This window comes from Pinus tabuliformis, chromosome 6, assembly GCF_031772625.1.
Source record: "Pinus tabuliformis cultivar Carrire ecotype Pingquan chromosome 6, CPIR1, whole genome shotgun sequence".
NCBI lineage: Eukaryota > Viridiplantae > Streptophyta > Pinopsida > Pinales > Pinaceae > Pinus > Pinus tabuliformis.
Genome location: NC_142292.1, coordinates 1,822,995,254 through 1,823,021,525, shown reverse-complemented (window position 1 = coordinate 1,823,021,525; position 26,272 = coordinate 1,822,995,254). Strand labels below are relative to the sequence as shown.

Here is a 26,272-nt window from a genome sequence, read left to right as displayed (position 1 = left end):
AAGCCCCCAAGCAAGCAACTGATAGCAAAGGTGTAGATGACAAGGAACAAACTCTTTCCTCTAATTATGAATTACAGTGACCAGGTCAGTTATTTTACAGTTTCATGTTCTAATGATTATTGGTTATGGCACTTTCGATTTGGACACTTGCACTTTTTTGGTTTAATATTGTTACATTATAAACAGATAGTCAGAGGATTACCTCCCATCAAAGAAACTGCTAGTACTTGTGAGTGTTGCAACTTTCTAAAGAAACACTGTGAAAGTTTTCCAAAGGGTGTTGCATACAGAGCAAAGCAACCTCTTGAGCTAGTGCATACAGGCTTGTGTGGACCTATGAGGACACAGTCGATTGGTGAAAGTTGTTACTTCCTCACATTCATTGATGATTATAGTAGAAATACTTGGGATTACTTCTTGAAGCAGAAGTCTGAAACTTTTGCAAAGTTCAAGGAATTCAAAGCCTTACTAGAGAACCAAATAGATCAACAAATCAAGGTATTGAGGTTAGATCATGGTAGAGAATATGATTCAAAGGCATTCCATGATTACTACAAACAACATGGAATTAGAAGATAGTTTACAACTAGGTACACACCGCAATAGAATGGTGTAGCAGAGAGAAAGAACAAGACAATTATGAACATGGTAAGAAGCATGTTGAAAGGAAGAAACTTGTCTAATGAGTATTACGCAGAAGCAGTTACATGTGTTATTTATGTGATCAACAGATCTCCTACAAAGAGTGTAATGAACAAAGTACCAAAACAAGCATGGTCAAGTATGTCTTGCAGTGTATCTCATCTCACAGTATTTGGATGTGTAGCTTATGCACATGTGCTTAAAGAGCGAAGAGGAAAATTGGATGATAAAAGTGAAAAATGCATATTCGTTGGTTATAGTGAGCAATCAAAAGTTTACAAATTGTATAAACCTGTCACCAAGAAGACCATAAGTAGCAGAGATGTTGTGTTTAAAGAAAAAGCATCGTGGAATGGAACTATAGAAAAAACAATTGATGCACAAGTGCCACTAATGGAAGAAGATGATGTAGCGGAAAAGGAGCAACAAGAATCACAGGTGAAGACACCAAACAAAGACACACCAACAAGGACTCCAAGATTTTATGAGCAGCACGGATCTTCAAGAAGATTAACAGATCGAGCTCCTCCTAACAATCAATCACGTGATGAATCAAGCAATGGTAAGAGAAAGATGATAAGTCTGAAAGATATTTATGATGATTTGGATGTTATTTCAAATTTTTCATTGTTTTCATTCCAACCTTCTTTGTTTGAAGAAGCAATCAAAGATGAAAATATGGTGCAAGCCATGGATGAAGAAATTGAAGCTATTGAAAAGAGTGATACATGATATTTAATTGATTTACCAAATGACAAAAAATATCATTGGTGTGAAGTGGTTGTACAATACAAAGTTGAACGAGAAAGGTGAACTTGACAGATTTAAAGCAAGACTTGTAGCAAAAGGACTCTCATAATAACCAGGAATAGAATTTGGAGAAACGTTTGCTCCGGTAGCCAAATTGGGTACTGTAAGAGAATTTCTAGCCATAACAACTCAGAACAAGCGGAAAGTATAGGAGATGGATGTGAAATCAACCTTCTTGAATGGAATTCTATAAGAAAAAATTAATGCAGCAGCCTCCAAGTTATGAAGTTGAAGTTAACGAAGATAAAGTTTACATGTTGAAGAAAGCACTCTGTGGACTGAAGCAAGCGCCTAGATCTTGGTATAACAGAATCGACAACTACATGATTAAGAATGGATTTTGCAGAAGCAACATTGAGCCTACCTTGTACACAACGGTAAATGAGCATGGACAGAGTTTTATTGTTTTCTTATGTGTTGATGACATGATTTTTATAGGTGACTTTGAGTTAGATGAATTTAAAGCAGCCACGATGAAAGAATTTGAGATGACAGATCTTGGTCTCATGAAATATTTTCCTGGCATAGAAGTTGAGAAATCTGAAAAAAGAATTTTAATTTGTCAAAATAAATATTCCAAAGATTTGTTGAAAAGTTTCAGGATGGAAAATTGCAAACCTGTCCCTACACTAGTTGCAACAGATACAAAGTTAAGCAAGGATGATGAAGGATCAGATATCAATCCAACTCTATTCAAAAGATTAGGTGGCAGCCTCATGTATCTCACAGCTACAAGACCAGATATCGTAGAAGGAGCGAGTTTGATTTCTATATTTATGGAGATTCCAAAAGACACATTGGAGTGCGGGAAAAAGAATTTTGAGATACATAGCAGGAACTAGAAATTGTGGCATAATGTATGCAAGCAATGAAAAGAAGGATTTGAATGGATACATAGATAGTGATTTTGCAGGAAGTTTGGATGAAAGGAAGAACACTTCTGGTTTTGCATTCCATCTTGGTTTAGGTGTGATTTCATGGGCATCTGAGAATCAACCCATTGTGACACTTTCCTCAGCAGAAGCAAAATATGTAGCAACAACATTAGCAGCATGTCAAGCAGTTTAGTTAAGAAGAGTGTTTGATGGACTCAAGTAGAAACAACAAGGATCAACAACGATATAATGTAACAACACCTCAACGATTGCACTATCCAAGAATAGTGTATTTCATCAAAAGAGAAAGCATATTGATACAAGATATCACTTTATTAGAGAACTTATGAGCAATGGAGAAGTTCACTTGAAGCCTTGTAAATCTAGTGATCAATTGGCTGATATATTTACTAAGTCATTAGCACAAGATGTGTTTGAGTTTCATAGAAGAAACTTGGGTGTTGTAAGGCTAGCTGAGACATAGACCAACAAGGATGTTTGAGTTGTCATGAGTCATGTCTTAGTTTAGTGGTCGTAAGTAAGGGGGTGTGTTAAAATAAGCTAATTACTCCCGCATGAGGAGTTGGCTAAAGTCAGAGAATCAGTGAATTGAGTGTTGAGTCAGGTCGAGTTAAATGATAGACGCCTTTTAGTATGTGGTTGCATATCAAGATATTTTAAGTGAGTCGCTAGTCGAAAAAGTTAAATACCCTTCACTGAGTTTATTATAATTATCATATTTTGTATTTCGGGTGAATTTTTGTTTTCACTTCTCTACCTTTTAATATTAAATCCGTACATAAAATAAATCTACTGATGTTATAACAAATTCCTTTTCCTAGAAATATATAGTAATGATTCAAAGCCGGCACAGCCACGGCAGAGACATAAGAACATATATTTCTCAATGCTGCCATGTTCATCGTAAGGGCAATGGGGCTTGATCGTTTTTCACGTTGAATTCTAAGGAATCAGAACTATCTTCGCTCTTCATATTTAATGGTATCGAATCCGAACTGCCCTCTCCAGTTACACTTAAAGACTTTTTGGCACGTCATAGACTTCATTGCACATCCCCCACTTAAAGACTTTTTGGCACGTCATAGACTTTATTGCACATCCCCTTTGTTTTCCAACTTGGTACCCGCTGAAATAAGAAAATCCAATGAAATCAATCAAAGTAAGAAAATCCAATGAAATCAATCAAAGTGTCCTTAAAAAAGTCATTTTCTGTACATCCCCTTTGTTTTCCCAACTTGGGGTACCCGCTCAAATAAGAAAATCCAATGAAATCAATCAAAGTGTCCCTAAACAAGTCATTTTCTGTAGTCGTTGAAGTTTGATTTAAAAAAATAAATTTAAAGCTCTATCTTCTCTTTACATTTTGCTTGCTTACACAGTACCGAGTCGCTGACGAAGAAAATAAATGAAAGCCATTACACATTAAATTTCAATCAATATCGTTCTAAAAGCCTTAAAGCTCTTTCTCTTTATGTTTCGCTGGCTAATACAGTACTGACGAAGATAACAATTAAAAGAGAAAAAGCCAATTGCGCAGATTAAGTTTTAAAAAATATCACTCTAAAAGCTCAGAAGATAAAAATGATACGTAAGGCAGTTAAGGTAGATAGGTTGATGCAGGGGTGGCATGGTGATAATTTCAATTTGTTCAATTTTTTAGATTTAGTTTATTTGGTTAAGGTAGATAGGTTGATGCAGGGGTGGCATGGTGATAATTTCAATTTGTTCAATTTTTTAGATTTAGTTTATTTGGTTAGTATGTTAATTTGTTATATAAGATATTGTGTTATGTAATTAGTGTCTATATTAGGTGAAAGTATGGTGGGTCGATAGGTTAGTGGTTATATTGTTAAGTGATGGAATTCATTTATGTTATGCTGACTACTTTAATTATCTGTTCTATTAGTTATAGACAACTTCAATTATCGTATTATTAGTTATAAAATGTTAATTTACTATAAATGTAAAGTTATTTTGCTTCTTTTTTTTATATATATGAATGTTGGTGATTGCTCTAGATGTTCAAGTACTTTCTTTTGTTTATGATTAGATAAGTGTGTTGTATGACTTTGATGTATTCATTTTACCTATCAAGTAATTTTTTATATATATGGTGTAAATATATATAAATGTGTGTTGATGATAATTGTTCTATAGGCAAAAGTAAGTACTTTTTTTTTTGTTTATGATTATTCTAAATACAAAATTTATTTCTTTCTTTCTTTTATATATATATATATATGAATGAATGTTGGTGATTGCTGCAAAAGTATGTACTTTCTTTTGTTTATGATTAGATAGGTCTGTTGTATGAATTTGATGTATTCATTTTACCTATCAAGTAATTTTCTTATATATATGGTGTAAATATATATAAATGTGTGTTGATGATAATTGTTCTACATGCAAAAGTAGGTACTTTCTTTTGTTTATGATTATTCTAAATGCAAAGTTACTTTCTTTCGTTCTTATATATATATATATATATATATATATATATATATATATATATATATAGATATGAATGTTGGTGATTGCTGCAAAAGTACGTACTTTCTTTTTTTAATGATTAGATAGGTTTGTTGTATGAATTTGATGTATTCATTTTACCTATCAAGTAATTTTTATATATATATGGTGTAAATATATATAAATGTGTGTTGATGGTGATTGTTCTACCTGTTATTAATGAATAGGTATGTATTGTATAAGTTTGATGTACACATTCCACCTATTAAGTAATTTCTTATAATTTTTGTTTTTAAATTAATTTTTGAATTATTATTTTTGTCAATTATTAAAATATTATTATTAATTTTTGTTATGTATATCAAAACAGTTGAAATAATTTTTTGAATATAAATATAATATAAAATTATTATGAAATTTCATTTAATGTAACATTATTAATTTGTTAAAATTTGTATAAATGGTAAAATAAAATGTTTTTCTTTTATATATTTGCAAGTAACAAATAAATTTTTAAATCTAATAGTTGTGCAATTGAATTTAGTAGTAAAATCTAGATTTCATGATGAATGTATATGTGAAGGCTAAAAAAAAAATTATACCAACTCAAAATTAAGTTTAAGATGAGTAATATAATATGTCCTTATAAAGTCATAATTTCCAATGTACTAGAACAATCACAATTTCCATTCACACAACCAAACATGTCAATGTTTATTAAAAAAACATTAAATGCTACCTTAATTAGCCTTTAGCTTTTTCATTTTGAAAAAAAAGTAGTATTAAATGCAATTGTCATAACTCTCAACTTTTTCACTTGGAAAATAAATTTGGATGGTTGTAGGTGGACTTTGGATAGTATTTTTGAGTTTTTATTTTATTTTTTTATTTAGTTTTTACCCTATAGGATTTTAGATGTTATGGTTTTTTCTAGCATGCCCAATGACCTATTTTAGAAACAATAGTCTATGCACTGGGAATATCAATTTATAACTCTTAGGCACTAGTTCTTTCTTCCATCTCATACTTCAAAATTTATTGTGTGGGATTGCAAAATAAGCATTGGAGATGAAGCAGGTTCTTTTTTTTCACATAAGATTTATAATAAAAAATTCATCACAAATAAATAATGTAGTGTGGTTATCTTGGATTCATTATAGATAATTATGTGTAATTAATCTACTTTGCCAATTACAAAATATCATGTCAAATCCAACTGATAACTTTATACTAGTTGTGTATCATGAATTCATACAAATACTTCTACGTTACCTAAAATAAAATTAAAACATAATCTTTATAAAAATAAATGATATAAGATTGTTAATTTACCCATATAAAATGATCCAAAGGAAATACTTCTGCCTTAAATAAAATAAAAATAAATGATATAAGATTGTCAATTTACCCACAAATTTCCCGTATAAAATTATCCAAAGGGAATATAGAAACTCCATGTTGCCATGAGAGTAGCTACTGAATACTTTCCATGCTAAATATTGACATCTATACGCCTCAATTCAGCGCGTGAGCCAGATGTGCCAAAACTTCCGGAGCTTTATATATAAGTTTCGTTCATATCTATATGGAGCTACATGCGGAAGCTAAATAGATTAGAAAGCTAACAAGTTAACAAATGCATAACATGTACTAAAATAATTTTATAAATTATAATTATAAAAACAACTTTAGCTTTCCTCATTGTAAAAGAAGTAATTTTTGTTTTCCTTAACGCAAAGGAAACATTACTAAAGGTGATACCTCATTGTTTCTACAACAGTGTATATTTTCTTTTTATTACTTTACACGGAAAAATCAAAACTTTAATTAAAATTAAAATAATATATACAACTCATAGAATTTAATAGTTTATATTTTTATTTTTATTTTTTTTGTTTTTGTTTGGGAAAATCCTGTTATTTTAATATGAATGCAATGTCTCACTCGGTGGGAATAGTGATTGAATGGGTTTTTATTAGTTTTATAACTTCTGTTTAATAATTTTTTTTATTATTATTATTATCCGAAATTAGATCTTTAAACTCTTTTAAAGTTATCCAAACTTTATAAAGAAACTCATGCCGAAGTTTAAAGTCTTGTGGACGTCGAAGTTATCACAAATAACCTCAGAATAATGGTAATTTTGCAGCCAGCATGAAGCAACGAGGACCTTCGGCCAAAGCGCTTGACCATTGGCCCATGGAGACTATGCATGGCGCAAAAATGGCAGTTGGGAAGCTCAAAGCCAGGAACATAAGCTGTTTCTGACCGTGCATTGCTGGGCAAAACCCCTCGAGAAGGAAAAAGCCCCGAGCGCTCGGTCACAAGGGGAAATCGGAAAACCGTGGGAAAAGTGCTAACACCACAGGCGGGTCCCACGCCCCAAAACTGGAGGAATATCGGAGGCGTTTCAGGCGGTAAGCGGGTTTGTCAGAGGACCCATCGATTCCATACGACGAATGACGTGTGTCCGGCGGATAAGAGAGAAAACCGCTCTCATCGCGGGCTAACGTTTGAGCAAGTCAATTGCGTGATAAGAGTGATAACTGTAGGATCTGGAGGCCCCAGATCTAATGGCAGAGATTGCACTCGATGGATGACTGGACCCGAGGGAGAAATAAGCTACGGCACATAAAGATTTGAAGTCCAACGTGGACAATGAGTTGGCAGAGATTCGTGTTTCACATGCATTCTTGGAATAAACAGAAATAACGGCCGTTTCAAACGATCGAGTGTTTCCGGTGAACCTGACACTTATCCGTTACGGAATAGGTGGCCGTTTCCCTATGAGGTGTGATGCAGTGACTGTAACAGCCGAAAGAACAGATTGAAATAGCTAGGAAGCAGGGGGCTTAAAGCCATAGACTGACAGAGAAAGGAGGAGGGAGAATGCGCAGAGGGAACAGAAGAAGAGAGGGGAGCGAATAGCAAGAAAAAGCTGAAAGCGCAGAGAGTCTCTAGGGTTACTTGGAGGTCGAGTGAAAAGCTAGAGAGCTCAATTGGCAATAGCATATTGTTGTTGAAGTTGCTTGGAGGTCGAGCGACTCACAGAGGCATGAAAAGGCCGAGAGCCAGAGCAGAGAGCCACGAGCACAGCCAAAGCGAGCGCCAGAAGTGAGAGCCGAGAGCCATAACCAGAGCCTGCGCCAAAGAGCCAGAGCCAGAGTCAGAGCCAAGAGCCAGAGCAAGAGCTAGAGCCAGAGCCAAAGCCAAGAGCCAGAGTTAGAAAGCCGAAGAGCTCCATGAGCCAAGGGATAAGATGGTGTTCTGAGCCCAATGTTCCTGTGTAAAACATTGGAGCTGAGTGTGGAACTTGTAAAAGAACTGTTGCCATAATCCTAGAGAGCCTAATCGAGTTGGTTAGAGCTCAAGGAGACGTAGCCCAAGATATCAGGGTGAACTCCATATTATATTATTGTCTTATGTGTTTATTTTTTACTACTTCTTTAACTACTGTTATATGCATTTATATATCAGTTTAAGCACATTTCTATATCAACACAAACAACAGATTTTAAAGTAAATAATCAGTTGAAAACAAATACAAGCATAGACCCATATTTTCAAGCATTTCTTAATTCTGCATTGGTTAATCATTAAGACTTGGGAAATTTTAAAGCTTTGGAAGTGGGAGAGGTTCTTGTAAGTTAGACAAGAATCCTAAGAGCCCCATTTTCAGATCAAATGGTATCAAAGCTTAAGATTGATTAACCCCATCTTCAAAGAAGGTTGTAACAGAATGCTTGATTGACAGGGCAAAGATTGCTTATTCAAAAGGTGTTTGGACAGTCAAGGATTGATTGCCTCATCAATTGTATGCTTGGTTGCAAATTGACTATTGTTTGAGTTTGCAGAAGTTAAGGGAAAGATATTGATAGCTTAGTCCAAGAAGGACAAGAAGGAAGAAGGGCTGAAGGCATTCTTCTATCCCAAAGGACCTCAAAGAAATTCTTGAAGCACAAGAGGTTTGTTGCAAAAGGTTGCTTGAGTAAGCTCTTTGTTAATCTTGTTTGAAGTTTTTTTGTTCATTGGCATAATGACAAACTCTATAAGTGAGTCATCAAATTCTTCTTTCTTCACAAGTTTCTTTGATGAAGACATGAAGCAAGACTTGTCCACCATGATGGATATGGTGAGAGAAATGTATGAAGATGGAAGGAAAGGCAACATACTTAGAGAGCAGTGGAATTCCGTGGAGGAAGAGAAGTAGATGCTTTTTGAAAAATTGTAAGAAATGGAGAGGCAACTTCATATTGCAAGTACGAACCTAAAAAGGATGCATGAGTTGGAGTCACAACTCTTTGTTGCAAAAGAAACCTTAGTCAAGTATCAGCTTGAAGAAGAGGTAAGCCATTCATGTTTGTCTTCAAATTCTTCTAAGAATGCTTATGTTGGCTCTTTTGAAAAACATACTAGAGGCATAGGGTCCAAGCTAATGTCCAAGATGGGCTATGAAGGAAAGGGCTTGGGAAAACATGCACAAGGTATTTTTGAGCCAATAATGGTTAGGGAAAGGCTTATGTATTTGGGTCTTGGCTATGGACAATCTTATGGAGAGGGTTCCAAAGCTGCCATGAAGGCCATTGAAACAATTTCGAAAAGGAGTTTCATTGCAGGTCCTCTACCTCAAAAGTGTGAGGATTGTATTCAGGAGGAATGGCATAGCTCGAAACATCATTCACATGATGCAGGTTTGCAGAAGAACATACTTGAACCAGAGGGTTGTGAAAACTCTGATGAACTTGAAGAAAGTGACGGTGTTCCGAAGGGAGCCACTTCTTCATTTGATTCACCTCCTCATGAAGGCAATAAATGTGAAAGAGATAGGTATAAATCTGGTTCTAAACACATTCCTTTTGATTTTGTAAAGCATGGAAAAATAATTGCATGTTCCTTTTGTGGGTTGGATAACCATTATGTTTCTAGATGTTGGAAGAGGATGACCACATATAGGAAACTTTTGAAGGAAAAGAAGCAAGCAGCCAAAGGTCCACAGGACAAGACAAATCATGCTGTCAAAAGGATGCACATGTGTTGCACTTACTGCCATAAGAAAGGGCATCTTGTCGAAGGGTGTTGGAATTTGAATCCAACACTGCTTCCACCAAAGCTGAAGGAGAAGGTGGAAAAAGAAAATGGCAGAGATGGAAATAAAGATTCCATAATTGATGTGCTTCAAAATGAATCACATATTGATGCTGATGTGCAATCAAAGGAGGGACCTTTGAAATGGATTGGTAAGAAATGTTTGGAATTTTTATCCAATTAAGACTGCATGTCCTTTGATGCATCTGTTTGCATTTCTTTGTAGAATAAATGCAAGTTTCAGGATCTTACCAAAATGGTAAATGGAAAGAGGTTGAGTAGGAAACTCACTTTATTGCTGCAACAATATATTTCATCTCAGCTTCGAAAGTACAGTGTGCTTAAGCGAAAGTTGAAGGATGAAATGCATGCATGAGAATGATGTGCATGTACACAAGGATACTAATGATTTCCTTGTTTTTGAACATGTATGTGTAATTAAATTGCAGGGTTGATTACTTTGACATGCATGTGATGCCATGTTGACTTGGGAGAAGTTAACTTGGTCTCCAAAATGGAGATAATGATGAAGTGTTTCATCTTTTGGAAAAGAGTCCTAAAGGTGTTTTTCTAAATGCTCGACTTGAAGGGTCATTTGTTTTAAAGGCATGCTTTATTGGCTTGTTATCTAGTCAAATCATTTGTATGCAGATATAAGGCATGGAAGGGTTCACAAGATGTGAAATCTATTTCTTTGTTGAAACAGGAGTTAGCCCATGCAGTTGTTGTCTGTATGCCTGCTGTTGTTAACAGTTGTTTGTTGGCAGCTTTTCAAACAGGTACAAATGAAAGTTTTGTGGAGCAGATGTACTTCACATTTGTTTGAGACACCTTGGATCAGGGATCAAGGCAAAGAAGTTCAAACTACCTTTTGTAAACTTCACAACAGAAGTTCTGCATGAAGTCAAGAAGGAAAATAGTTCTTCCCAAGACAACCAACCCATCTAAGAAGGGAAGTGGTTAGAGATTATGGTTCAGAGACATTATGCAAAGGCAAGTGTAGGGAGGCTGAAAGAAGAGGGTGTTGTTACTCCCATTACTGCTCAGATCAGTATATCAGTCTTTTGGTGGACCAAAAGTTCTTTTAGTGGGAAGGCGTGATCCGAAATTGGATCCTTAAACTCTCTTAAAGTTACCCAAACTCTATAAAGAAACTCATGTCGAAGTTTAAAGTCTTGTGGATGTCAAAGCTATTAGAAATAACCTCAGAATAATGGTATTTTTGCAGCCAACATGAAGCAACGAGGACCTTCGGCCAAAGCGCTTGATCGTTGGCCCATGGAGACTTGCATGGCACAAAAATGGTAGTTGGGAAGCTCAGACCCAGAAATGGAGGCTGTTTTTGATGCACGATTAGCGCAAATTGTACATCACTGGGCAAAACCCCTCGAGAAGGAAAAAGCCCCGAGCGCTCGATCACAAGGGGAAATCGAAAAATCGTGGGAAAAGCGCTAACACCACAGGCAAGTCACGTGCCCCAAAACCAGCGGAATATTGAAGGAATTTCGGATGGTAAGCGGGTTTGTCAGAGGACCCAACGATTCCATACATCGAATGACGCGTGTCCAGCGGATGAGAGATAAAATCACTCTCATCGCAGGCTAACGTTCGAGCAAGTCAACTGCGCGATAAGAGCGATAACCGTAGGATCTGGAGGCCCCAGATCTAACGGTGGAGATTGCACTCGATGGATGACCGGACCCGAGGGAGAAATAAGCTATGGCGCATAAAGATTTGAAGTCTGACGTGGACGATGATTTGGCAGAGATTCGTGTTTTGTGGGCATTCTTGGAATAAATGAAAATAACGACCGTTTCAAACGATCAAGTGTTTCCAATGAACCTGACACTTATCTGTTATAGAATAGGTGGTTGTTTCCCTGTGAGGTGTGGTGTAGTGACTGTAACAGCCGAAAGAAGGGATTCAAATAGCCAGGAAGCAGGTGGCTTAAAGCCATAGACTGACAGAGAAAGGAGGAGGGAGAATGCGCAAAGGGAACAGAAGAAGAGAGGAGAGCGAACAACAAGAAAAAGTTAAACGCACAGAGAGTCTCTAGGGTCACTCAGAGGTCGAGTAAAAAGCTAGAGAGCTCAATTGACAACATGTTGTTGAAGTTGCTAGGAGGTTGAGCAACTCATAGAGGCATGCAAAGGATGAGAGCCAGAGCAGAGAGCCACGGGTACAGCCAGAGCGAGCGCCAGAAGCGAGAGTCGAGAGCCAGAACCAAAGCCTGTGCCAAAGAGCCAGAGCTAGAGTCAAAGCCAAGAGCGAGAGCAAGAGCCAGAGCCAGAGCCAAGAGCCAGAGCCAGAAAGCCGAAGAGCTCCATGAGCCAAGGGATAAGATGGTGTTCTAAGCCCAATGTTCCTGTGTAAAACATTGGAGTTGAGTGTGGAACTTGTGAAAAAATTGTTGCCATAATCCCAGAGAGCCTGATCAAGTTGGTTAGAGCTCAAGGAGACGTAGCCCAAGATATCAGGGTGAACTCCATATTATATTATTGTCTTATGTGTTTGTTTTTTACTGCTACTTTAACTACTGTTATATGCATTTATATATCAGTTTAAGCACATTTCCATATCAGCACAAACAACATATTTTAAAGTAAATAATCAGATGAAAACAAATACAAACATACACCCATATTTTCAAGCATTTCTTAATTCCGCATTGGTTAATCATTAAGGCTTAGGAAATTTTAAAGCTTTGGAAGTGGGAGAGGTTCTTGTAAGTTAGACAAGAATCCTAAGAGCCCCATTTTCAGATCAATTATTATTAGATATATTTATTTATTTATGAGCATTGAATTTATATAATTAACATAGATTTATTTTAAATACCGCTTTAATATGAGTTTAGAAGGATCCAATTTTTTCAGGTGCAAATGTTTTTGTGAGTTATTTAAATGTTTTGTACAATTATTAATTTTTTTAATTTTATATTTTTTTTAATTTTTATTCTATTTTGGAGGACATGAGAACAATTTCAACTTTGATGATGGAAATACAGAGTTACACATCATACTGGCCTATAGAAGAGCCTCATCATATTGGCATGTAGAAGAGGCTCTAGGCTCAATGAATATTGATAATTTTAAATATGTTTATTACTTTGATAATTTTAAAAGTAAAATAATATTTAAATTTTAAAATTGATAATATTTAATAATTAAATAATTAAATTGAGTTGTTGTGTATTGGTTATGCGAGTTTGCAGTTGTATATTGTATAGTGAGAGTGTGAATATGGCTAAGTGTTGAGCACACATTAATTGTGAGAGTGGTGATTATATTCAGTTATATTGAGCATAGAGTCATAGTGTGTCTAGTGTCAAAATATAATGAAACGAGGTTCATGGTTGTTTATGTCGATGCAGGTGGATCCAATACTAGACATTATGAAATGGGGTCCATAAAAGTTTGAAGGTTGGGACCTTTAGTGGGTGAGTGGTGGCTCGCTAACAAGTCAGGGCTTATTGATTCAATGCGTAGTGGCATTCTTTCGGTTGTGGCTTGAAAAATTGGGAGTAGTAGCTTGTCTCTAGTGGTTGTTGGAAAACTATTCAGTGTTCGGGCATCTAGCAGGTGGTGGTTGCAGCGAGTAGTGGCATGCATAGTTGAGGGAGTAGTGTCTTCCAACAGATGAAGCCCTACAAATTTCAGGAAGTGGTGGCTTCCATCACATAGTGGCCTTGAGTGAGTAGTTGCTCGCATGATCGAAAGTTGTGGCTTGCACACTGGTGGTGGCTAGTGATACTGTTGTAAAATAATATTTTTGATAATAAGAAGAAGAGGGAAGTAGAAGCAGATGGTGGTTTTTCTCTCGGATGGGTTTCCACCTTACATACTATGTTCTCATGTGATGATGGTTTATTTGCTAATGCTTTGATGTGTTTTTATTCATCGTTTATCAATTCATATATAATGTTTCTCATGTTTATATGCTTATGATGTGTGCTTAGATCTATTGTTGTATTGTGATGCTATCATTCTATAATCAGTTAATGTGAAAGGAAAGGAAAAAGGTGATTAAATTGATCCTTAGTGCACAATATTTATTCATCCCCACCTACGAGTATTGTAAAGCTTCCAACAATATGATAAGTAGAGTCGTACTACCATTCAATAAGGTGTAACCATTGAAACTGCCTATTTTGTTTGTTTCTTACATAACAATAAACATAAGCTTCAAAATGTTTATTGAAAATTTCTTATTAACAACTTGTGTGAGGATGATAAGTTAAGCCCATTTTGAGGTGCGCTCTAATTTATCAGAAAATCTCCTTCCAAATGTACTCCTTAAATCTGGCATCTATATCACTAACAATGATTTTTAGAAATATATGCAATTTGTAGACTTTTTGCAAAACATTGCAGTGATTTGCTTTGTGAAGTTAGATTTTTTTACTCCTGTGAAGTGTGCATACTTTGTGAGTCCCACTATGTGGATTTTGTCTTTTCCATCTAACACAATTAGCCCTTTAATAAACTCCATTGATATTTCTTCCCACCTTTGATTTGGAATATGTAGGAAGTGGACCAATTCAAAAGTCATAATATTTTCATTTTTATCTATTTGGCATTGGTCACACTGTACTACAAAATTTCAAATATTGTTACTTATCCCCTTCCAAAAAAATGACTAGCATGCATTATAATGGATTTTAAAGAAACCAAGATGTCTTGTTGCTAGTGAGTCATAAGATTCCTTGAGAACCTTATATTTAAATCTTGAAGTTGGGGTTAAGTAAATTCTTTCTTTATACCAAAGGATGTCATTTTTCAATATGAATTTGGAGTTTTGAATAGGATGGTGGATTATGGTGAATCTTTCTCAATTATTTGCGTATTTGATTTGAATTTTATTGATCTATTCTGGAATTACAACTAAAATAAAAAGAGAGGGCGATTCTTCATCTTTTCGTGAGAGAACATATGTTACTATGTCATTTTTTCCTTTTTTTTTGTACGATCTCCTTATCAAGAGTAAAAATTATTTCGACTCATTCTTGTTGCTCTATAGAAAGTGTCTTTTTTTTGGAGAATGTGTTGAAGATTATTATGATCTATTCATGTGAGGAACTTGCTTCCCAAAAGATATTGTCCCCATTTGGCTAGAGCATGAATAATGACTATAATTTCTTTGTGATATGTGGATTATAGATATTTCTTTTGATATTCTTGCTTTCAACTTCTATTGTGCGGCCATCCTGCATCATACTGCTCCTATTCCAAAACCTAAATCATCACACTTGATTACAAAATGTTTTGAAAAAAATGGAATTTCTAGTACAGGGGTGGTGGAGATCATCTCCTTTAATATTTCAAAACATCACTCTACTTTATCTTTCCATTGAAACTAGTTCCTTTTCAAAAAAATTATTAGGGGGGTAGTTATGTGAGCATAATGTCGATGAAACCTTTCATAATTTCTTGCTAAACCTAAAAATCCTCTTAACTTGGAAGTGTTAGTTGGCCTAGGAAATTGTGTGATCACCTTAATTTTGTTGGGATCTACCTTCACACCTTCTTTCGATATCACATATCTTAAATAATTGATTTCTTCTTTCTAGAAGGTACATTTTGACATATTTGCATAAAATTTGTTCCTGTTAAAAGAAGAGGGAGAGCTTCCTTCAATTGTTCTAGATACATATCTCATGTTCTACTATATATAAGAATGCTGTCAAAGAAGACTTGCACAAATTTCCTTATGTGGGGTCGAACCACTTCATTCATGGCTACCTAGAAGGTGGTTGGAGTGTTGACTAATCGAAAGGGAATAAGTTTGAATTCAAAAAGTGATTTTTGCGAAATCTTGTAATATTACTCTATTTTGGTAGTAACCTAATCTCAAATATATTTCGGAAAAATACTTATCTCCAAGAAGTTCATCCAACATTTCATCTATGAAAGGAATAAGAAGCCTATTTTTTATTGTTCTCTTATTCAATCATTTGTAATATATACATAGCTTGAAAGATACATCCTTCTTTTGAACAATGACTACATGAGCTTTATAAGAGATTCTATCTTTTGTGATAATACTGCATCTGAGTAGACCTTGCACTATTCTCTCAATTTATGTTTTTTGATGATTTGAATATTGATATGGTTTAATGTTGATAGTGTTGTATCATTCTTTAACTTTGATGATGTGCTCAATATCTCTTTTAGGAGGCATCTCCAAGGGAAAATCTTCGAATAGTTTTTTGTGTTTTAAATTAATTCTTGAATCTTTGTAGGATTGACATTAACTAGTCCCAAGGCCAATATTTCAATTTGATGACATTATAATATGTATGTTGGTGCCCATTTTGGATTAACTTGACCATATGATGGGAAGATATGACTTGATTTTGATGCGGTTGAAACCCATGCAACTTATATTTTGTCCTTGCCATCAAAGTAAATTGTATTTTATCATTGGCATAGTAAATGCCTAATGCTTGTATCCATTGGACACCTAGGACTACATCCACTCCTCCAAGAGCTACATTGTAAAAGTGGGATTCTAAATTGTAGCATTGAATTTGTAATTTGACATTATGAATTTTTGTATGCCTTCAAGTTCTTATCGATCTGATACCATAAATTTCATATTGGGCATTGGATATATGAAAAGATTCAATATTTATTCAATATTTGTGTTAATTAAACTTTTAGTGCTTCATGTATCTATTAGGACTATTATATCTCTCTTATTGATGTGCCCTTTTAAGTTTAAGGTCTGAGGTTGAGTTGTTCCTATCATGGTTGATAATGATAATTATGGTACATTCTAATTATCTAAATCTTGAGAGAAATGCTGACGATCTTCAACTTCTTATTCTATCAAGTCATCACAATATGAATCCCCTTTTGCTTCAGATATATATGAATTATTTCCTATAAGGAATTTATGTTTAGGGTCCCAATTTTCGCCACAATTTTTGCATTTGCCTTATCTTATGTGTAGGACTTCCAAATTAGGTTTACTTCCTTCTCTTAATTATGGTAGAAGGTATATTATTATGGTAGAAGGTATATTATTAATCCTTCTCTGGATTAAAATTGAGTAACACTTGGAAACCTTTACTAGAAATCCTAAAAAACAAGAATCGCCACTCAGATTAACCCTTTCCCTCAGATTATCCCTTTCCCTCAGATTATCTCAAAACTATCCATCATTTTAAAACTCCTTAAGCATTAATTCATTAACCTAATCAAATCATAAAACAGTAATAAATTAATTAATCTTATATTAATTAATTAATTAATTAATTGATTAATTAATTAATTGATTAATTAAATTAAAAATATATCATATATATAGTTTCATATTTCATCAAAACTTGTATATGCAATTAAATTAAAAATTATAAAAATTATAATAGAAGAAAGAAATTGAAATAAATAAAAATTAATAATAATTTAACAATCATATTAAACAAAGAATTAAATATAACAAATAATTAATTATATTAAATATCAAACTTTTATTAATATATATAATTAAAATAAAAATTAAAAGTTATTAAACAAAGAATTAAATATAACAAATAATTAATTAATTAATTAAATTAAATTAAATATCAAACTTTTATTAAAATATATAATTAAATTAAAAGTTATAAAAATTAAAATAGAATAAAGAAGTTATAATAAATAAAAATTAAATAAAGCAAATAAATAAATAAATAAATAATTAATTAATTAAATTAAATTAAAACATGATACATATTTTTCAAAACATATAATTATGCTAAAAATTAAATGTTAAAAAATTAAAATAGAATAAAGAAATTATAATAAATAAATTAAAATAAAATAAAAAAATTTAATAATCATAATAACAAATAATTTAATATAACAAGCAAATAAATAAATAAATAAATAAATAATTTAAACTCATTATAAAGTAAATAAATCATTATTCAAAACAATTAATTTTTGATTAAAAAAAAAAAATTAATAAATAAATACATTGGCCGACCTAATTTCTCACATCTTTCTTCAATAACCTAGATATATATACCCTAAAACCCAGCTCATGGATACATCATTAATTCAAGATTATCTATTGTCGCGTCCCCTGATGATGAACTCACTTGGCAATCCGAAACGTTGGGTTCACAAAACTCCTCAACAGGTTATTCCTCCTCTATCTAGAAGGTATATTTCTGTAGTTTAGGGAATCCTTCATCTTGAATAGACTTTCTTGAATTTGGTCTGTGACATTCTTTCAACTTCTTCTCTATAGATTTTTCTTTTTATATTGCATCTTCCATAGTTACAACATGAGGTAGCTTTAGCTTATTTTAGATGTGTGGTTCCAATATGATGATGTAAGATTGCACTAAATATCTTGTCGATCATATAAGTACTCTTATAGCAATTTATTTCCATTCACATGTAAACTCATCCACATTTCCTTTCTACTGCAACCAAGTTAGTTTTGTGAAAAAATATTTTTCCATGATACCTCATAATTTTTTAAATAATTTATTTTTAAGTTTATTCAAATTTATTAAATACCATGATTTTTCCCACAATAAATAACAGCTATGCACATCTCCTTCTAGATGCATGAATGCATATCTGATATTTTCATCATCATTATACATATTGTAGACCTTGAAATATTCTTTTGCTTTGTTAAACAAGGCCACACCTTGTTTTATGTTTATGTCGAATTTTCATAATTTTAGTTTCATTTTAGGAGGGTATGCAAAGATTTGTTGGCTATATGGTGGGTATCAATTCTGGATCATCATGTTATGAGTAGTTATGTTTAACTATGGATTTGGAGTATGAAGAAGAATCTGAGGTATGGTATAGTAGGTGATTTGATGAATTCGATGTTTATGAAGAATTGTTTTCTTGATTGATGGTGTTTTCTAATGGGCCAAAGTTGATTAAAGAAATTTCTAATCAGGCAAATTTTTTGTAGCTCGACATGATTTTTTCTAACTAATGCCTTCAGCTCAACTTGATCCTTTTGTATGAAAATTTGGTTTTGATTGATATGTGCTTCTAAATATATATACTTCTCTTTTAACTCATTTTGAAGTGTATCATGTCGTTCATCTAACTTGATTAACCTCATACTAAATTCACTCATAGTAATTGTCCTAGTGAACGGTGGAGTTTCTCGATCTATTTTGACTAAACTCTTTTCTTCGAAACTAATTAATAATTTAGTTAATTAATTAAATTTCTATTATCTACACACACACACACATATATCCTAACTAAAACTTAACAAAAAACACACCTTCTCTACATTTGGATGTGACCACATCAATTGATAAGGTACATGGTTTTTGAAGTTAAAAAAAACAGAATGGGAAAGGGAGGGGGTGTCATACCATTAATATAATGGCATTAAACAACTGACATTGGAAAGCCGACAACATATTGTGGTGACAGTAGTGGAATAGTCCTATATGTCAACATCTTGCTCTAGTATAGTCCTATATGTCAACATCTAGCTCTAGTACCAAATGATACACGAGAAATTGAATACACAAAAATATATAGTTATATGTATATGAATAAATAAAATATTAATAAGTTGATGAATGTTAAAATGAGGCCCCTATTATAAATACTTAGCCAGTGAGCTTTTCTACTAATGAATGTGTATTTTTGATAAGACATGTCTATTCATTAACTAATTAACTATCACTTACTATTTTTATAACACTTAGCTGTGTTCTTGAAATAATTTCATGAATGTAATAGAAATTGAATGAAAACCAAATCCAAGACATGTGGGCATGCCAATTTTTAAATAAATTGGGACATAACTACCAATATTAGGGTTGGAAAAAAATCTCAACTTTGTATCTCTAAATACTACAAAAAATATTGCGTGGAGATTAAATCCATAGCATAAACTTAATAATTATTGATGATTGAATTAAAATTCCTATTTTGAAATAAACATACTTAGCAATATAATAATAATAAAAAAAACCCTGCTAAGCCATAACTTTTTTAATAACCATAATAACCATCAATAATTTCTTAGTAATTGAGATTATGCATATAATAATAAACAAACAAATTTAAATCTAAAACTTTATTTTTATAATCTATATTACTTTTGTACTAATTGAACTTAACCCCTCTCTTATAATAATATAATAAAAACTAACCAAATTTAGAACTAAAACTTTAACCATACAATCTTGTAATAACATAATAATATAATAGAAGAAACCAAATTTAAACCTAAAACTTTACCATGTAATCCAAACCTTCTTTACATAGTGTTATTTTATTTTATACCCTATTCAATTGAATTTATTGAATCCAAAAGACCCGAGGCTACAAATTTGTTGGGAAAGTTGTTTTTTCTTAAAATTTCGTGATTCTTTTTTTTTGTTTAAATTGACAATAGGAGTGTTGTTTTTTTTTTAATGGTGGGAATGGATTCAATACCATAAAAAACCCCTGAGCACCCAAAATCCTGAAACTTGAGAGTTGTAACCTAAATTTCCCAAAATTTCTACAAGATTTTGACAAAAATCATTTTGAAATTTCCATTATTTCCCCCAAAAATCATGTTGGAATTTCCATTATTTCCCCAAAAAATCATGTTAGAATTTCCATTATTTCTCCAAGAAATTTGTAGCCTTAGTAGGGGTGGAATTTGACAGGTGTCTCTAGCCATTTTGCCCATATTTAACGTTTAAAAAATGAGGTACCCATGTGATGTGAGTTAAAGTTTATAAACGTTATTTTTTTTGCCAAAACATTATTAAGACCTTATCTTAAGCTATGGAACTATTAGATATAAGGTTTATCTTATTTTTTGGAAAAAAAATAGAATATCTTATGCTTAGGATTTAATCAATTTTACTAATAAGATGAAACATATAATATTCTTTAGCGTTTACTTTTTAGAGTTTATTTATAGTAAAAAGATTCAAAGTTTGTGTTTTATTCAATTTTATTAATAATCAATTCGTGATATATATTTTCTTTTATAATTAAAAATTCAAAGTTTCTTTATTGTTTAAATAATCTAGTTTTATCATTTAATCTTTCATTTTTATCAAATTTTGCTAATAATCAATCGTAGATATATGTTTTCTTTTAGAGTTTACTCATAGTTTAAAATCGGTTTACAAGCACCTAGATCGTTTAAGTCTTTCAAATGCAAGTGCAAAAACTGAGGAAATATTTTCACTTCAAAGAGATTTGATTCCTTTCGTCTCTTGGTAGATCTTAAGTTAAAATGGATCTATCTACCACACCATTAATTCAAAGTTACTAACATCACACCAAAACTAAATGCATATTAAAGAACTACAATTAGGAGCAAATTAGCAATATGACACGAATATTAATATATGAAGATTGAAATTTCTTTATTTATTTTGAATTTACCACCTAAGTTGTGCCCCTACAAACCACCAAAACCAGGTTGAGCCAAAGAAGGGCTTATTGGTGCACAAAAGACTAAGAAATGGTGCTTAACCTAGAAGGAGAGTGTAAACCCATGCACACCATGGATGCCAAAAGTGAAGATCCTGGAGTTTCTGTATGCAAAGGTACAAAATGTTGATGAATTTTTTTTCCAAGATGTGAACTATATGCCCATGAAAATTTTCATAAACCCTATGTTGTGGGACACTTCACTTACTATGTGGAGATGGGAGCATGAGGATGCTACTTCATTTCCTTTAGGAGATAGAGGACGAGATGGTAGTTCCCCAACTGTCCTTGTAGAACCAAACATGGTGGTCCTAACCATGATGTACAATAGGCCATCAATATTCTGCAAAACCAGGTGAATAGACAATGTACATAAGTTCTCGACACATCAAATAATTGAAGGTGCATGCATAGTGCAAGGGAAATTCAAACCCTTCACATTTGGGTAATTTGACCCTTTAATATTCTAACCCTTATGGGTGCCACCAAATGTGAAATGGGAATGAAAAACAATGAATATGTTGAGGGGAGAAGCGTAGAGAGAGGAGCAATCATTTGAAGAGAAGCCAATGAATTGTCACCGACCTTCTTATCTAGAGCAGACAATGACATGTGTTTTTAAATAAATGTTAGAGAATAAGCGTGGTGGTAGTGGGAGCACGAGGATGTAGTGGCTCAGCTCCTCAAGTGATGGGGGACACAAGACTTGAGTTATTGAGAAGAGACTACTAGATTTCATTTCTATAAATACCCTTTGTTCATCATATGTATATATATTGATTACCTTTGTTCATTATATGTAATGTTTAGATATGTTCTTGAAGATTCACATTTTCTATTCTTCTTCCATTTTGTATAGCATTAATCCCTTCTCCGTTCAAACTTACCACAGTAGAAAGAAGCGTTGCTACAGAGCAAGGTATAAGGGTCATCAATTGTTAAGTTGAGTTCAATTCCATTGTACACAATTGATTTGTCTCTCCTTTTCTTGCTATGCTTCTTTCTTTTGTTGACGTTTTTGCTATGTCAATGGTTATTTCTCTGTTCTTGTTCTTGCTTGTATGTGTTTGTGGAATTTGAGTTTTCTGTTTGGCTTTGATATTGGTGTTTTTTTATTGCTTATATTTGGTATCCTACGGGGAGAGGAGGTGATAGTTTCTCTAAAGACGTTGGATTGTATTAAGGTAAAAAAAATATTCACTCATGAATTATACTTTTCCTATGATTCACACTCGGCTTAATTTAGAGTCCTCAAGTTCAAGTGGTGAAAGAAGTTGTATTGTGTTATATTAAAAGGTAGCATACTTATTATGGAAATCTAATTGAAGAAAGAAAATAAAATCCATCGACCTTACTTTATGCGATCTTCTCCTTGAAAGACTTTTCCATTGGATAGATATATCATTCTTAACCAAATCCTAGGTCACCTCCCCTCACTCTTAACTAAGTTTTAAATGTCCTTTCCTCAGGTCTTGATTGTCCTACATAGACCACTACTTGACATGAACCTCTCTCTCTTTATTTTCGAGGAAGACATATTTTTGTTTTGGTCAAATTCTGGGTAAGCAATGATTGAAAAAAGAAAATGTGAATAAAAAGATAAAGATATGGATGAGAGTAATACTAATATTCTTGTTGTACTAACAAACACATGCAAACAACAATGAATATCTCCCCAAACAAAAATGATAAAAACCCTATCGAAAACGAGGAATCTTCTATATTAACTTATTAGTGTTTCACTCTACAAATCAATTACTTTCATTAGCGATTTTATATTTCCCATCATATTTCTTTAGTCATATCTCATATATACAAATGTTATGGCATGTTCAAGTCTATGGCATTTAATTTCCGCGTTAAAGAGATTTTATTGTGAGTACTCCAAACAATTTCAAATAAAGATTAAAGATTTAATAAGTTTTTTATGTGTTATGATAATTTTGTTATTACCAGAAATATGTAAAAATTAATATCAATTTATTATTGAAAAATAATTTTTAAAACTGGAAAATTAATTTATTATCAAAACATTATTCTCAAAAATTAAAATTTTAAACGGGATATAAATATAAAAAACCGAAACGTTAGTGAAAAATCCAAGTTCCAACCGGAGCCACGGTATACTACTTTTGCCCAAAATACCAACAAATAATGGTATCGAAATCCTCAATGTCTTCGGATGCGAGATGACGTCGCAGCTGCAATGTCTTATTATCTGAAAGTCAACCTGCCTCCTTCACATCATGGTTCAGCTGCCCACCAACGAGAAAAACTCATATCTATATCTAACAATGGTCCCCAAACTAATTCTTCACTCGAAAATCCAGTTACACTTCATGTCTATGTGATTTAATAATCCTAAACAAAGTCCTTAGTTCCGTCTTGATAGTTGGTCGTCATAGAACTTGAGGCCAGCAGGGTTTTTCTTGTGTGTGTTTCTTCTGGAATTTGACCAAGATCAGTAGGTTCAATTTTTACAGAATGTCTAGTGTAAGTAGCATGGAAGCTGGAACTGGAACAGCATGGTTTTCTGAACTAGAGTGGGATCATCTATTCACTAGTCTGCCACATGAAGATTCGTATAGCAACTCCGCAGCATTAGGACAGTTGCACATAGATTTGGATGGAGCCCAATGGTCGTCATGGGATGATTTAATCATCCCCGACAACAATGGATGCTCCGTTAATAAACTATCGTTGCCAACAGACTTGCAGGCACTTGAAAAGTATTTAATGTATACTGATCCCCAAGATGACAATAATAATATCGAGGATGATCCAATATCGAGTCCACGCAGTGATGCCATTGTCTTGCAAATCCCAATAGACAATGAGCATCCGGCTGCTCTAATTGCTGAGGATCAACTGTTTTCTGGCTCTGCTCATGTGGTCACAAACAAGGTAGACACGTCCTCTCTCGATATCGATAATGGCTCCCTTCAGGATATGGAATACAATGGCTTGAGGCTCCTACATCTCTTGACAGCATGTGCAGAGGCAATGTCGCAGGGAGCACAAGATCTAGTGGAGGTCATACTCTGCAGATTGCAAGGGCTGGTTTCTCCCACAGGCTCCACCATGGAGAGAGTGGCCTACTATCTCTACCATGCTCTACTTCACTCTAATGTCAATTCCCTAGCCCATTTGGACCGCAATTATAAGAACAGTAAGGACCATTTTCTGGGGGCTTTAAAGCTGCTGCATGTAACTTATCCTTACATACAAATACCCCACTTCACTGCTAACCAATGTATTCTGGAAGCAGTAGCGGCCGCAGGCGGTGCTAATGATGTGGGAATCCATATTATTGACTTTGATATAATGGAGGGTATGCAATGGCCGCCATTAATGGAGACACTGAGGAACACTGGAAATAATGGTGTTGGTCATTTCAGAATCACAGCGATCAAATGGGAAGAAGATGATGAAGAATGCCCGCTTTATTCTGGGCACGCCGGAAGAAGGTTGTCTGAGTACGCAAGCTCTGCGGGAATCCCATTTTCGTTCCAGGAAACGGATTTGAAAGGTCTGAAACAGGTCCTGCCATCGCATGAGGGAGAGATTGTAATAGTGAACTGCATATGGCAATTGCCTCACACGTTCAATCTGCGACATGAATCGCAGTTATTGGAATTCCTCGTCAGTGCACGCCACTTGAATCCCAAGGTGGTTACCCTCGCTACAGGCCCACACGGCGCGGAGAGAAAGAGGGCCAACTCCTTGGAGAGCTTTTGCCGTTGTCTAGAGGATCTGTGCGCCATTTTCGACTCGCTTGAGGCTGGACTGCCACAGCATGGACTCGCAAGAGCGATGGTGGAACGCTTCTTCTTTGGACCCGCCATGACAAACAGAATTGTGAGTAGCAGTGCGTGTGGCCGACCTGATAACAGACAATCCAACGTTCTTGACCTACCTCTCGAGTGTGGTTACGGCGCAGGTAGTATAAGCAAGGAGAATATGTTGTATGCAAAATATACGCTGCAGAGTGTGGGCAGGGGATCTTATGAAGTAGAAATGGTGGGTGATCATCGACTGGTTATGAAATGGGGTTGTGCTCCTTTGGTGTGGGTTTCTACATGGAAATCTACTTGATCATCATCCTGCATATTGCAGCTGCAAGGTAGAGCCCTATCAACCAATCCGTCACGACACTCTGGGTAATTTGGGTCTGGACCTTCAGCTCGCTCTTATTTCCCGTAAGTCAAAAAATTAAATGATATGCATTGAATTCTTTAGTTGTTAAATAACTTCGAAAAATGTTCCATCCGGCATATATATGTTGTGTTTAATTCCAAGGTTGAACAGATACATAAAGAAGTATTTAGAAAATAGACAGAAATGCTGAATCTGCGATAGGTGTGTTTTGATATTTGTGGTTACAATCCAGGATACAAGATAAGTCTGGTTTTGGTTTTATATTCAAGGAAACATTAAGGAAGCAACGAGCTACAACGGAGGTCTATAAGTTATAGATGGAAATGTGTAAGTTGTGTTTTCGACAATGTATTTCTAATTGATGGTGTAGAGTTAGTGTCCTATGAAAAAATAGGAATAGATTTAAAGTTTCAAGATGATGAGATTGAAAGAGGAAAGAAGGTAGAGTACAAGAGTCTGATTTTCATAGGAATATATTTAAACGTTCAAGATGATGAGATTGAAAAACGAAAGAAGGTAGAGTACACTAGTTTGATTAGGGCGTGTTTTCTCTTTTTAGTATTTTTATTATTAGTTTTATTTTAAGATTTTAAAATTTATTCACATTGTAAATTTAAATGATTGTTTTTGCGTAATTTTAATGTTTAAGTTTGTTCATGTATTCAAAAATGGACTTTAAATTTAAATAGTTAAAAATTGTTATGCAATTAAAAATTTAAATAGTTAAAAATTGTTATTTAATTAAAAATTGTATTTTGGCATTTTCTTAAAAAACTAAAAAGTTGAAAT

At 33.8% G+C, this 26,272-nt stretch overlaps 1 protein-coding gene across 1 annotated transcript; it reads left to right on the top strand.

Annotated features, from left to right (window-relative positions):
* Positions 1–23,827: 23,827 nt before the first annotated feature.
* Positions 23,828–25,420, top strand: LOC149266296 (protein NODULATION SIGNALING PATHWAY 2-like). The gene has a single exon (XM_089407818.1). The coding sequence runs from the start codon at positions 23,828–23,830 to the stop codon at positions 25,418–25,420; it is 1,593 nt and encodes a 530-aa protein (XP_089263944.1).
* Positions 25,421–26,272: the final 852 nt, after the last annotated feature.

Excerpts from the sequence above, each read along its gene's own strand:
- LOC149266296 (XM_089407818.1), top strand. The coding sequence starts at position 23,828 with ATGGAAGCTGGAACTGGAACAGCATGGTTTTCTGAACTAGAGTGGGAT.